The following is a 14,192-nucleotide window of genomic DNA, read 5'->3' on the forward strand; positions in this document are numbered from 1 at the left end:
TCTATCATCTCAAATACATCATTAGATGCCAATTAATTTCCAAGGTTACCACTGGGAGAAATCAGGTCAGATAAAGAAAAATCTTACTAGTCAAGTAATCCAACTAAAAGTAAGTGTTGCTTCTGTTCTGTGCCCCTTTCCCTTTGGCCAAAGTAAGCTATTACTTTTACTAGTCACAGTTGTTGTTTTTCTATGGCTGGAAGCTACGCCTATCGAAAAAGGAATTTTTCTAAATCTTTTCTTTTTTTTTCCAGTCTCACTCTGTTGCCCAGGCTGGAGTGCAATGGCACTATCTGCAACCTCTGCCTCCCGGGTTCAAGTGAGTTTCCTGCCTCAGACTTCCAATAGTTGGGATTATAGGCACCTGCCACCACACCTGGCTAATTTTTATATTTTCAGTAGCGATGGGGGTTTCACCATATTGGCCAGGCTGGTCTCAAATTCCTGACCTCAAGTGATCCACCCACCTCAGCCTCCCAAAGTGCTGGGATTACAGACATGAGCCACTGTGCTCGGCCAACTTTTCTGAAATTAATGAAGAAAAGAAGCTGACCATTACCATGGCCTGCAGGGAAGGTGGCCAACTCCTCCTGGTTTGCCTGGGACTTTCTCAGTTTTAGCACTGAAAGCCCCACATCTCTCAGTCCAGGCAAGGGATGGGATGGTTGGTCACCCACGCCCAGTCTCCCTCATGGTCTGACCCTGACCCCTCCCTCTTCTCTCACCTCTTCCTCTTGCTCCAATATGAGGAGTACCTTCACTTCCTCCTAGAGCTTGCTCCTGCCTTCCTTCCTTGCTTTGCCTGTGTTCTTCCTTCCAACCATGCCCTAGTTAATTCCACTCATTCTCCAGCTCTCAGCTCAAACATCAGTCCTGTTTCCAAACCCCAGGCTTGAGCAAATCCCCGTTTTCCTCTCTCATAGCACGAGCTGTCCTTTTCACAGCACTTGTCTTGGTTTACACAATTGTGTTTGTGTTGGATTAGTGTCTGTCTCCCTGTGTAGACAGTAAATGCCTTAAGGACTGGAACTGAATCTGTTTTCACTCTGCTTTCTCAGTGCCTAGGTACGCATTAGACAGTTAATATATATTTGTTGAATGAATGAAATAAATCCATGTAATCAGGATCCCATTCATGTGTCTCCATGAGAGAGACTGCCAGCTTCCCCCAGGGTCCATTCTCTCCTCCTCCTATTGAGATCATCCCCTGACTTGGGGGTGGGCACATGGCTACTCAGATGAAGGCCCATTCCATCCTCCCTGGGTGCCGGGTACAGCAGGGTGAATGAATTCTGGCCAAGAAGAAGTGGAATGTGCAACTTTCAAAAGGGCTTGTTAAGAGGGGTGTGTTCTTTGCCCTTTTTCCTATTAGCTGGAATGTAAGTGTGATGGCTGATGCTCTAGTAGCCATCTTGTATCCAAAAGTGACCGTGGGCAGGGAAGCCAGGCATAGTGGAGAAACAAGGTGGAAGGAGCCCAGGGCCCAGATACCATGGAGCTCATCCTGACCCTGGGAAGCTACCTCTCTTTGACGTGAGATAAATAAATGTATTCACCTATTTGGGACTATTCTGTTACTCCACCACACTTAATCCTAACTAAGAGCCTCTATCCTGCTGGTCCCTTCTGACTTTTAATATGCATGTCAGAAATAATGAACCACCAGTGTGTTTTCTCTTCCCTTAATTACACCATGTAAATATAAAGCAGGAAGTGAGAATGTGAAGTGGTCATCTAGTAGGATGGTTTCAAGGTAGTGAAATGAGGAGGGAACTGAGGGAGTCAGGAACTCAGAGTCTGGTCCTAGATAGCTGAACCATCTGGACCTCAACTTCCTCCCCTATGAGCAAACATAAGGAAGCCAGGCCATTAACTGCCATTTCCCTTCATTCTCCAAAGGCCTCCTCGTTTTAATGTGTTTCAGAGTTATGTTGGAGGAACAGTCACGTTGGAGCACAAGGCACAGGATCTGAAATAGTTGTGAAACAACTGACATTCAACTAAACTCAAAACATGAGTCAAAGCTTGCACCACAGGAAAGATGTCCTATGTATGTATGGAAGATACATAAAATCTTGACAAATGCCAGCAAATACCCCGACCCTTGGAAGTTCACGCTGGGTTCTACAGATCTGTTAAACCAGTTGACCTGAAATCATAGTTCTAGCAAAGAGCCTTTTTTCCTCAAGGGCCTCCATGGTGGTTATCAGTTTAAGAGGGGGAAGAAAAAGGAACATCAAGGAGACTGGGAGGGAAAGGGAGAACTGTACCTACACATGTAATAGGCTCCAAAATTCAAACGAATGAATCAATTTCATATGGGAGAAGATGCAGTAAAGTGTGAAGAGCAAGACAGTACAAGGCAGATCAGCAAGCTCTATCATGACAGTCAGCTAGCTAACCAAAATTGAGTATAACAAATATTAAAGATTAAAAAAAACAAAAATAAAGGGATATATCATGGATAAAACTGATCTAATGAGCTCTCTTGGTTCCAATGATTTTTCTTTTCTTTTTTTTTTTTTTGAGGAGGAATTTTGCTCTTGTTACCCAGGCTGGAGTGCAGTGGCGCAATCTCGGCTCACCGCAATCTCTGTCTCCTGGGTTCAGGCAATTCTCCTGCCTCAGCCTCCTGAGTAGCTGGGATTACAGGCACGCACCACCATGCCCAGCTAATTTTTTGTATTTTTAGTAGAAACGGGGTTTTGCCATGTTGACCAGGATGGTCTCGATCTCTTGACCTCGCGATCCACCCGCCTCGGCCTCCCAAAGTGCTGGGATTACAGGCGTGAGCCACCGTGCCCGGCCGATTCTTCTTTAGATTTCCTAGGAATGAATCAATATGCCCTATACTTGCACTGCTTCAGTTATAAAACTGTGGAACCCAACGTGTACATTAATAATTTCATTGGTTATGTTTCCATTTCAAGCTGAGCAGCCAAACTAATCCGATTAACTAATCGGAACTAAACTAATTAGCTTCAAACCGAACTCCATGTTCATTTTGTAAATGCCAAGTAAAATAACAAACTGCTGATCTTGTCCATTGACATGAGTGCCATCTAGCCCTTCCTATCTAGACGGTGACTGGTTACATTCAGCCCATGCTGGCACTGGTTTGCCATCTCTGCCACTTCCCCTTCCTATCAGCCATTCTGCTTGCTCCGCAGCATTTTGGCCTGACCAAGTGGTGGATTCAGAAGACACTGAGCACACAGTCTTTTTTTTTAACTTTAGAGAGTTCCCAAGCAAGTTGAGGCCTTCCTCATCACAGATCAAAAAATACAACCCTGATGTACCAGGTGTTATTCTAAGACCTAGGGACAGATTCTCTCATTACCAGGCAAGAAGGAATTTAGTTTAGTTCTCTTAAACTAAGAGTAAATGCTACAGAGAGGAAATGCTACAGAGAACAGTCTATGCCCTGGCTTAGAGGACAGACACAGATTGTTCAAAGTACACCCTCCGGTGAGTTTCCACCATGAGCTCCACTGCCCACCTCCATTCCTGAACCATTTGGGAACTGGTCAATACCCACTGAGGCTGTCCCAAGGCTAGAAAGAGATGGGAGCTCATATCTACCATGGTGGGTACAGGACAGGGAGGTATGCTTTTTTTTTTTTTTTTAAACAGTGAACATTTGATGTTTAATGAGATTTCCCTTCTAATTTGAGGGAAGACTCTCTTGAGAATGACTTCCAACTACATTATCACTCCCTCTGTTAGAAGACTAACCCTAATATTCATTAATAACCAATAATATGGCAAGAGAAGAAAGAGCTGATGAATTTTAAATAACTTTGTGTCTATCCAATAATTTCACAGACTCGACATCATAGTAACATGGTTAAATAAACAAGAAAAGATTTACTATTAAATTCCTAATTTAGAGATTCACCAAGCATAGCATCTTATGTGCTACAGTTTCTGGGATTTTTGTTTATTGTCTACGAATCCCAGCAACAGTACTAACAGGCAATAGGCGTTTGTCTCCTAGAAATGAACATAAACATTTTATCATCCTCTTAATTTAAATACGACACCACCTGTATATTCTGGCTCCAATTAAATGGGAAAGTAGAAAAATGGACTATTGCTACTATAAAAGGTTATTGGAAAATGAGAACATATACAAAAACTTTTTTCCATTGATTTACTTAGAAGTACCATTTAAATGTTCTTCCATTAAATTAATTACAAATCAGATAAATGTGCATGCAACCTCATTCTGAAAACAGATTGTCTTACCAAGTAACTGAACATGTACGAGAGGACTCAAATGGACAGGACAGAATGGAAAGATTTACTAACTGAATAAACTAATCCCATAATTCCTCTAAAAATTAAATAGACTTTAATAGTCACATATGGGGAACAACTAAGCTAGGAAGTTTTAGCCCAGTAACAAAAACATCTTCATAATCTCTCTTTCTCCTGTACCCAGACCTGCAAGAGTTGTCTCAAACAATAACAATAGTATACAAATGTTAACCCAACGTTAATTCAGAACAGCTTCGATGTGATGAGAGAACCCTGGAAACTGTGGAGAGCTCTCAAGTAGAAGCCAGAAACTCTGTTTCAGGTGACAGAAGCAGGCAGATTGTTAAGCATCTGTTGGCCGGGCGCAGTGGCTCACGCCTATAATCCCAGCACTTTGGGAGGCCGAGGTGGGTGGATCACAAGGTCAAGAGATCGAGACCATCCTGGTCAACATGGTGAAACCCTGTCTCTACTAAAAATACAAAAATTAGCTGGGCATGGTGGCGCGTGCCTGTAGTCCCAGCTACTCGGGAGGCTGAGGCAGGAGAATTGCCTGAACCCAGGAGACGGAGGTTGCAGTGAGCCAAGATCGCACCAGTGCACTCCAGCCTGGGTAACAAGAGTGGAACTCCATCTTAAAAAAAAAAAGAATCTGTTATGAGTGGAGTCCCATGCCAGGGCTTACCCTGGCCACCACTTAGTGAAAGCCATGAGCAAGTTCTGTAGCCATTGTGAGCATCACAGAATGGTGATTGTAAAGATTATATATAAGACTATCTATGGTCAGTGTCTCCATGTCTAGCACTCTCAAGAAAATCCAAATGCCAACTGTTATCATGACAGGGACAAGCACTGGGTGCTACAGGCACATATGAGAGCACCCACTCCAGGCCAGGGAGCCAGCCAAGGCCTCCCAGACAAAGCTAACTCTACCTTGAGACCTGAGCCAGAGAAAAGGCCATTTTCAAGTTAATAATTATACCCAATCAAGACTTTCTACTGAGATAAAATACTTGGTACCAAAAGTCACATTCTATTTGATATTTAATCATCTCATAGAAATGTAAGAGTACAAGTATAATAATAGGACAAACAGGTGGCCAGAAAAAACAAACAAACAACTATGGACCATTTGGTTTTAAGCATTCTGCGGTGGGTGCCTTTCACTGCAGTGCTTCTTTTTCCCCCACAGTCCTCAAACTATTTTTTAAAGAAGGGAAATATCTCTCTTGATAGTTAACTGGCATGGGAAGGACCACAGCTGCTCAGGCATCTTCTCCTTGGCACACACTGTCCACCACCAGGGTCCCCTATACTTGTTATTTTCCTCCTCGAGAGTAAAGATCTTGAAGGCACTTGTTCTAAAATAAGCTCACAATTCTCAGCACACTTTTGGCAGTACATGTTGAAGACATGCTTGCACCCACACTTCTCATTGCTCCTTTTGCCACCCGCCCAATCAATGGGTCATTAACAGTTCCATTTGCCTACTCTCCTTTTGAACACAGAAGTTCTCACCAGGTAAATTCACCTCCCTGCCTAGTGATTACCTGCAACTGTTCATAGGAATAGGCCAAAGGCTGCTTATGGTGGTTCAGAAACATCTGCTTCATACGTACAGTTGCGCCTACTTGATTAGCTTTGGATTAACAAAATCCAGGATATCAAGGAATACACCTTTCATTTGGCAGACACATTTACATGGGAGGTGGATAACCTTGTACAAGTTTGTGTGTGACTTGGTTTCTTAAAATGAGGATAAAAAACAACAGCTACTTTATAGTAGAAGGTAATATTAATAATAGCAGCAGCAGCTGGCATTTGAGTGCTTACTCGAACCACAACCAACCAGTTCTAAGCATTTTACATGTAATAAATGAACTAAGACACAAGAAGCACTAACAAATATTAGCCATTACCATTATTTTTAAATTTTTGATTTAGCATTAGACTCTTTCCTTCAAACAAAACCTCACCTAGAACAGCAAAAACAACAAAACAAACATAAAAGTATACAAAAACAAAAAAGCAGAGCAACTCCTGAGTATAGTTGCAGTGGGTTCGCTGTTCCACACTCGGCATTCCTATCCCCCCAACACCAGTCTCTAAGAACCTCCAAGAAGTCCTGTGGTTCCTGAAATCATGGTTGAAATGTGAATGCTATCAATGAACAGATGGACAGTGGTGAAGAGAACCACAGCAAAGCCGAGCCAATCAGGACAGCTAATGTCCAGAGTCTGGCCAGATGTAGGAAGAGCAAGGACGAGTGTGGGGTGCACACATTCCCCTTGCAAACACGGTGGTCTACCTAAGGTGTGCTGGGGAGTGTGAGCTTATTCCACTCTATGACCACCTCTCCCTGCCTTTCTAATAGGTGACGGTGTCTTCTCTGGGCTTTAGGGCGCTACACTAAGTGATCGTCCAATGCTTCGTTGATGCATCTGACATTCTGATTCAGTCTTTCTGATAATATTACGCAGAGATGCTTAATCCATGATTCTTGATATCCTAACACTTTAAAGAAGATATAGTAAAAACAAATTTTAAAAAATCTGTTCTGTGGGTTTTCTTCTGTTGTCTGGTTTTATTTCAAAAGCTAAAAAAAAGTCGTCCCTATCCTAGCTTTGACAATTGATTTTAAAACTGGTTTTATGTTTGTTTTGCCAAACACCACTGGCAAAGAAGGGAAACTATGCTTGTAAGTCTTCAAAAGTTATGTTTTGCAGAAAGAAAGTTTTCCATAACCTACTCCTTGAATCGCATTCTTCCTCTGCTGCACACCAACTGCAGATCCCACAATTGAAGCAGAGGAAAGAATTCTCCCCCTGGGCTCACAGTGCTGGCATACCTTGAACTTGGTGCAGAGAAAGGAAAAATTCCGGGTGATGTTAATCCTGGAGTAGGCACCTTTCTGCCTCCCAAACCAGCCTTTTCTAGCTGTGCTCCTGCCTCCATTTCCAATTTTCGTTTCACTGCCAAACTAAGGCAGGGAGGAGAAAATAAAATAACATAATAAAAAGCTCAAATGAATCCACCCATAGGAAGTATGTGGCTAATTTTATAATAACCCAAGGTGTGGAAAGGTTGAAAAAATGAGTTCATTCTCCAAGCTTTTGAAAGTGGGAGGTAGGACAATCAGAGTTCTCCACTGGGAGGGGCTGCCTGGATCAGCTAGCTGGAGGCCCTCATTTTATGGATGAGGACATGTCAGAATGGACTCCCAGAAAGGTGCTGTTTCCACTGCACCCAAAAGTTTGCTGTGTGAATTAAAAGCTCCTGCTGGGACCAAGAACAGCAATTCATAAGCAATCCCCGCACCTGCCAATTTGCCATAATCACTGAAGTTCCTGCAGCCCATACTCTGTGTTTGGGAACCGGCCCTCTCCCCAAATTCACTAGTGGGCACCAGACAAATATAGACACGGGAATGTGTTCCTTCAAAACCAAGAAGCAGCTATGCTCATCTTTCTTGGGGCTGGTTAGGAAAACATCCATTGACCCTGTGGACTTCAAAGCGGGAAAGGACCCCGCTAACGAACCATTGGGTGGAGACACTGAGACCCAGCCCCTAGACTCCCAGGCTGTGGTGATTTTTTTTTTTTTTTTTTTTAGACGGAGTCTTGCTCTGTAGCCCAGGCTAGAGTGCAGTGGCATGATCTCGGCTCACTGCAACGTCCGCCTGCCGGGTTCAAGCAATTCTCCTGCCTCAGCCTCCCGAGTAGCTGGGATTGCAGGCGCATGCCACCACGCCCGGCTAGTTTTTTGTGGTGTTAGTAGAGACAGGGTTTCGCCATGCTGGCCAGGCTGGTCTCGAACTCCTGACCTCATGATCGACCGCCTCGGCCTCCTAAAGTGCTGAGATTACGGGCGTGAGCTACCGCGCTCGGCCCCGTCTGGGTGAATTTTTTTTCAGCTAGAGTAGTCTATATTGTTAGCAAGTCTTGACTGCCGCAAAGGTGTACGCCACATCCTCTGCCAGCAAGGCGCGAAACGCAACTCCCTCCGACAGCGAGTCGAGCTCCCCGGGAGGACACTGGGCTCAGCGAGTCCACACGCCGCCCGCCCGCTCCCAGGCGCAAGGCGCGACCCCCGACGCTGCCTGGGCTCCCCGCGCGACTCTGAGGGGACTCCCCACCCCGAAGGCCGCCTTTCTTCCAGGAACCTGCCTTTCCCGCCCCGGCAGGAGAACCAAGCAGCTAGGCCTCTTTTATTGAAATGCGACCCCGTCCCCTACGGCGGCTCGACCCCCATGGAGACGCGGCCCCGCCCCACTCCCGCCCTGCTCGCGGGCGCGCTCTGGCTCCCGGGCTCCCGGACTCACACGCTCCGCGGGGCGGCACTGACTGCCGCCGAGGAGGGCGCGTCCCAGGCTGCCCGCGACCCCGCCAGCCCTGACGATCCCTGCCGGCGCCCCCGCCCCGCCCGGCCCCAGGCCCACCTGCAGCGGGGGCGCGACACCGTTCCCGCTCCCTTGCCCGCAGGGGGCTCCTCGGCGCCGCCATGCCGGCCGCGCTGCGGACGGGCGCTGCGCCTCCGCCCGTGGGCTGTAGCGGTCTGTCAGACGCCGCGGCCGCCTGCCGGCGCCGGGGCTGGCTTCCCGGCTGCGGGCTGGGGAGAGCGGGGGAGGCGCAGGGCGGGGATGGGCACCGACTGACGCGCCGGACAGCCAATCAGAGGCCGGGGCTGGGCGGGGCAGAGCCTAGAAGGGTGGAGCCTCCGTACGCCGTCGGGGTCGCCAGCCCGAGGTGCGCTGAGGCGTCCGGGGCTTCGCAGCCGGGCGGGAAGCTACTCCTGGAGTCCAGACGCGCTCCCGGGGTTGCTCCGGGGGAAGCATCTTGGGAATAACACTCGGGCGGATCCGGCGACCTCCATGGCACTTTACGTCTTAGGCTCGTTAAGTGGGAAGCACAATCCCGGAGGGCTGATGAGGGAGAGGGGCCGGTGCGTTATCCCCGCCGCAGGAAGGTTGCTGCGCGATCGAGCCCGGAGTCCACGTGCAGCTGTCGGCCCAGGGCCTGTTCACTGCACTGGGGAGATTTTCCAATCTTTCTTTCCCCGGGGTCAGCAAAACGGGGTTACGCTTACTTAGAACTCAGTTTACTTTGGGAGCGCGAATATGTGCATTATTGACAAAACTGTCCTCTTATAGATTCTGTGATTTATCCAAAGGCAAAAATACGGGAGTCGTTAACAGAATAAGCCCAACAATGAAAAGGCGCTCACAACGAGGTTCTCCCCCAACTCCGCCGGTCAGATGGGCCCTTTTTTCAGAAGAAAAAGGAAGAAAATGAAAATCCTGGTGAACACTTCCTCTTTCTGCAACATACACAGTTCCACAGACAAACTGACTACATGGGAAGGGTTTCGGCATCTTTTGAAAGAGAAGTTCCTTAACTCAAGAAACATGTGAGAAACAGCCTGGAATGCTGTGTGGCTTCAGCAGCCTGAGGGCCACGTCGACAAGTCATTGGATCGCTTTCCTCCCTTTCCCTAGTCTCACAACACAGGTCTCCGGCCACTCCAGTGAGATTCTTCATCCCAGCAACAGCAGTTAACCTAATACCAAGCATTTACTGACAACTGGCATCCGGCCACATGTTTTGATATGCCTTTTACGTACATTGCTTCATTTAATCCTCACTTGCTTATGAGGTAGGCACTGTTATTATTCCCAACTGACCAGGACACAGGTTCGGGAAGTGCTAGTGCATAGTTTGAACCTAAGACTGACCCCTCAACTGCTCAACGATTCTGCAACGCATGATTCACAGAAGATAATAAAAATGTTCCCAAAGTCTGCTGCATGTTTAGAAAATAATCCCTTTTATCCAAATCAGATTTTCAACATTGGGGGGAAGTTTTCTACAATCATAAACTGTCGCTTGCGTGTATAGAGCCACGTTACTCATACAAAATAAATGATTTGAAACTGCTGTGCCTAATTAACCTAAACAAGGTTATTAGCAGTGACAAGTACAAATTGTCTATCTAGAAACTGAAAATATGAGGACTAATTTCTTGTGGTATGATAAAACAAAATTTACTTAGTCCTTTAACCACAAAACAAATCAGCCAGTGTCCCTTCCCTCCCCCTGCAAGCTATTTATGAACACAGCTGTTTGTACTTGGCCTAAAATCCTGTCAGTTAATTCACATTTAGGATTTTGGTTGCCTGTAATGTTCGTTGTTACTTCAAAAGCTGAATGAGAGGCCTCTTAGTGTGGTACTTAAAGACCAAGCCTTGGAGCCAGACTGCCTGGCATGCCTTCACAGAAGCCATATCATCTTACACAAGTTACTTCACCTTTTTGTGCCTCTGTTTCCTTATCTGTAAAATGGAGCGCCTAAGAGTATCTACCCCATGAGATTTTTTTTTTTTTTTTTTTTTTTTTTGAGATGGAGTTTCTCTCTTGTTACCCAGGCTGGAGTGCAATGGTGTGATCTCGGCTCACGGCAACCTCTGCCTCCTGGCTTCAGGCAATTCTCCTGCCTCAGCCTCCTGATTAGCTGGGATTACAGGCACGCACCACCATGCCCAGCTAATTTTTTGTATTTTTAGTAGAGACGAGGGTTCACCATGTTGACCAGGATGGTCTCGATATCTTGACCTCATGATCCACCTGCTTTGGCCTCCCAAAGTGTTGGGATTACAGGCGTGAGCCACCATGCCCGGCCCCCCATGAGATTTTTCAGGGGATTAAATTACTAAATATGTGAAAAACCCTTACAATAATGCTTGGCACCATAAACATCATATAAATACGAAGACATGTATACACATGCAGATTTCTGATGGGCTTTCTGGTCTAACCATGAGTGATTTATTACATGTTTGCACAATTACGAAGTTATTGATTTTTTTCAAAATTGAGTCTTGCTCTGTTGCCAGACTGGAGTGCAGTGGTGCAATTTCGGCTCACTGCAACCTCCACGTCTCTGGTTCAAGCAATTCCCCTGCCTTAGTCTCCGAGTAGTTGGGATTACAGGCATGGGCCTCCACGCCCGGCTAAGTTTTTATATTGTAATTGAAACGGGGTTTCACCATGTTGGCCAGGACGGTCTCAATCTACTGACCTCGTGCTCTGTCCGCCTCGGCCTCCCAAACTGCTGAGATTACAGGTGTGAGCCACCGCTCTGACCTTGATTTTTAAAAAATACCTAGATCATGAGCTCTTTGAGGGCAGGAACTGTGACCTAGAATCCCTAGAACCTAGCTCAGAGCTTGAATATTTATGGATGAGTAAATTGGGAGTGTGGTGTGAGGCCAACTGAAAATCACGCTGAACAAAGACCTCTGCAGCAATGGTCTCAGCTGAAATCTGGACACAAATCATCACACTCGCCAAAACATCCACCTTAGAACTACCAGAAACAAGCAGTGCCTAGCATTGTGCCCAAAAGCCACCTAATTGTGACTCTGGAAAACTCAGAATGAGTTAGGCCAGGGACAATGGTTACTCCAGCTAGTTGCGTGAGGGTTGTGATATGACCCAAATCAGAAGAAAAAAAGAAAAACTGACCAGCAAATGTTTAATTGGAGTTTTTGTTTTTATGAGGTTTTCTTGACCATTTGAACTCTGAAAATGGAATGTGAACATTCAGAACCTTTCAAGGTTCACATTGCAAAATGTATTTTCTCTTGTTTTCTCTTTTTTGTGTGTGTGTGGCGGAGTCCTGCTCTGTTGCCCAGGCTGGAGTGGAGTGGCATGATCTCAGCTCACTGCAACCTCTGCCCCAGGTTCAAACGATTCTCCTGCCTCAGCTTCCCAAGTAGCTGGGATGACAGTCATCTGCCACCACGCCTGGCTAATTTTTGTATTTTTAGTAGAGGCGGGGTTTCATCATGTTGGCCAGGCTAGTCTCTAGTTCCTGACCTCAAGTGATCCGCCCACCTACCCTCCCAAAGTACTGGAATTACAGGCATGAGACACCTCGCCCTGCCCATTTTAATCATTTTTTAAAGAACACTTTAGTGGCAGCCTGAATGTCCCAGTGTAGGGATAGACAAAAGCCCCTGCCAGTGCCCACTAGAAGCTTCAGGGCTCCTTGTGCTACTTCTGTGTCTGCTGTGCTGGCCCCTTCTTGAGGGTTCTCTTGTTTCTCTCTCTCTGTTTAGATTTCACACCTCGCCTCCCACGGTTCCAGCCTTGTCCACTTGATTTCTTAGCATTGCCTGTGAAATGCCAGCTTGGATCTTGGCCTCACACCGCTTGCAGCCTCTGTTCACCTTCACGCTGGGATGCTGGGCATGTGGTATCTCACCCATGCCCTGGACCTGCATGTGGCAGTGTGGTCCACACTTCTAGCCTCTGCTCATCCAGGAAAAGATCCTATGTGGCCTTTAAAAAAATTGCTGAGTTCCAGCTGGGCAGGGTAGTTCACGCCTGCAGTCCCAGCATTTTGGGAGGCCAAGGTGGGCGGATTACCTGAGGTCAGGAGTTCAAGACCAGCCTGGCCAACATGGCAAAAACCCATTTCTTACTAAAAATGCAAAAATTAGCCAAGTGTGGTGGCACATGCCTGTAATCCCAGGTACTCTGGAGGCTGACGCATGAGAATCACTTGAACCTGGGAGGCAGAGGTTGTAGTGAGCCAAGATTGTGCCATTGCACTCTAGCCTGGACAAGAGAGTGGGACCCCATCTCAGAAAAAAAAAATCAATGAGTTCCTGGAAGGTGATTTTTTTTTTTAGGGGATGGTTTCCAGATGGCCCTGGAAGCTGGGTTCAAATCCTAAAATGTCATTTATCAGCTGGATGACGTGGAGCAAGATACTTTAAACCTTTTTTGCCTCGTTTCCTTACCTACATGTTAGGAATAATAATAGCACTTATCTAAAATGGAGCTTGTAGAGTCGAATCATTGACCACATGAAGAAGCTGGCCCTTTGTAAGTGCTCAGTTAAGTTCTGCCATCGGCACCTATTAGCCTCTATATACTGTCCTCTATTAGAAAGCTGATACTGACTGATTTTGGTATTAAAGTTTTTGTAGTTAATCAGGGACTTCAGGTGAATAAGAAGCAACATAAGCTCAGATACAATGCAGAGAGGAAGTGGAAAGATAAGGGTTTCTCAAATTCTAACTTTTCTGGATATCAGCAATGATGGCATAATGTTTTAAGACAATGGATGGTCAAATAACCTGCATAGCTGGGCAAGGTGTGCTCAGGAGTCTGACACAAGAGGATCACTTGAGTCTAGGAGTACGAGTCCAGCTGGGGTGATACAGTCAGACCCTATCTCTATAAAATAATAATAATAATAATAATAAAAATTAGCCAGGCATGGTGGCATGCATCTGTAGTCTTAGCTACTTGAAAAGCTCAGATAGGATCACTTGAAGCCAAGAGTTTGAGACCAGCTTGGGCAATACAGCCAGACCCTAGCCCTAAACCAAAATTTAAAAACTAGCCAACAGCCTGGTCAACATAGCAAGACCCTATCTCTATGGAAACTAAAAAACTTTAACTAGGCATGATGGCAGGTGCCTTTACTATTAGCTACCCAGAAAGCTGAGGCAGGAGGATTACTTGAGCCCAGGAGTTTGAGGCTACAGTGAGCTATGATCATATCACTGAACTCTGGTCTGGGCAATAGAGTGAGACCTTGTCTCTTAAAAACAAAATTAAAAAGAACCTGAAAAGACATTTTTCTAAAGAAATTATATAAATGGATAATGAGCACATAAAAGATGTTTAACACTGCTAATCATTAGAGAAATGCAAGTTAAAACCACAATGAGATACCACTTCACTTCACACCCATTAGGATGGCTATTATAAAAACAAAAACAGAAAATAGCAAGTGTTAGAGAGATTGTGGACAAATTAGAACCTCACTTATACATTGGGAATGCTTTCCACTGTGAAAAACAGTATAGTGGCTCCTCAAAATTTAAATGTAGAGTTAGTTACCATATGATCTGGTACTCC

General features: G+C 45.8%; 1 protein-coding gene across 3 annotated transcripts in view; it reads right to left on the minus strand.

Annotated features, from left to right (window-relative positions):
- OTULINL (OTU deubiquitinase with linear linkage specificity like) overlaps positions 1–8,848 on the minus strand; it is a 34,778-nt gene extending 25,930 nt beyond the window's left edge. For 2 of the 3 annotated variants that reach the window (XM_039471941.2, XM_074387116.1), the window contains exon 1: positions 8,699–8,848. In XM_039471941.2, the coding sequence (XP_039327875.1) occupies positions 8,699–8,762 (64 nt within the window). In that variant the 5' untranslated portion in view covers positions 8,763–8,848. Of the gene's footprint in view, positions 1–7,108; positions 7,868–8,698 lie in introns of those variants that run through there. The other variant, XM_074387123.1, reaches the window with a different exon arrangement.
- Between the last annotated feature and the right edge of the window lie 5,344 nt (positions 8,849–14,192).

The sequence above is a fragment of the Saimiri boliviensis genome, chromosome 1 (genome assembly GCF_048565385.1).
Source record: "Saimiri boliviensis isolate mSaiBol1 chromosome 1, mSaiBol1.pri, whole genome shotgun sequence".
NCBI classification, from domain to species: domain Eukaryota; kingdom Metazoa; phylum Chordata; class Mammalia; order Primates; family Cebidae; genus Saimiri; species Saimiri boliviensis.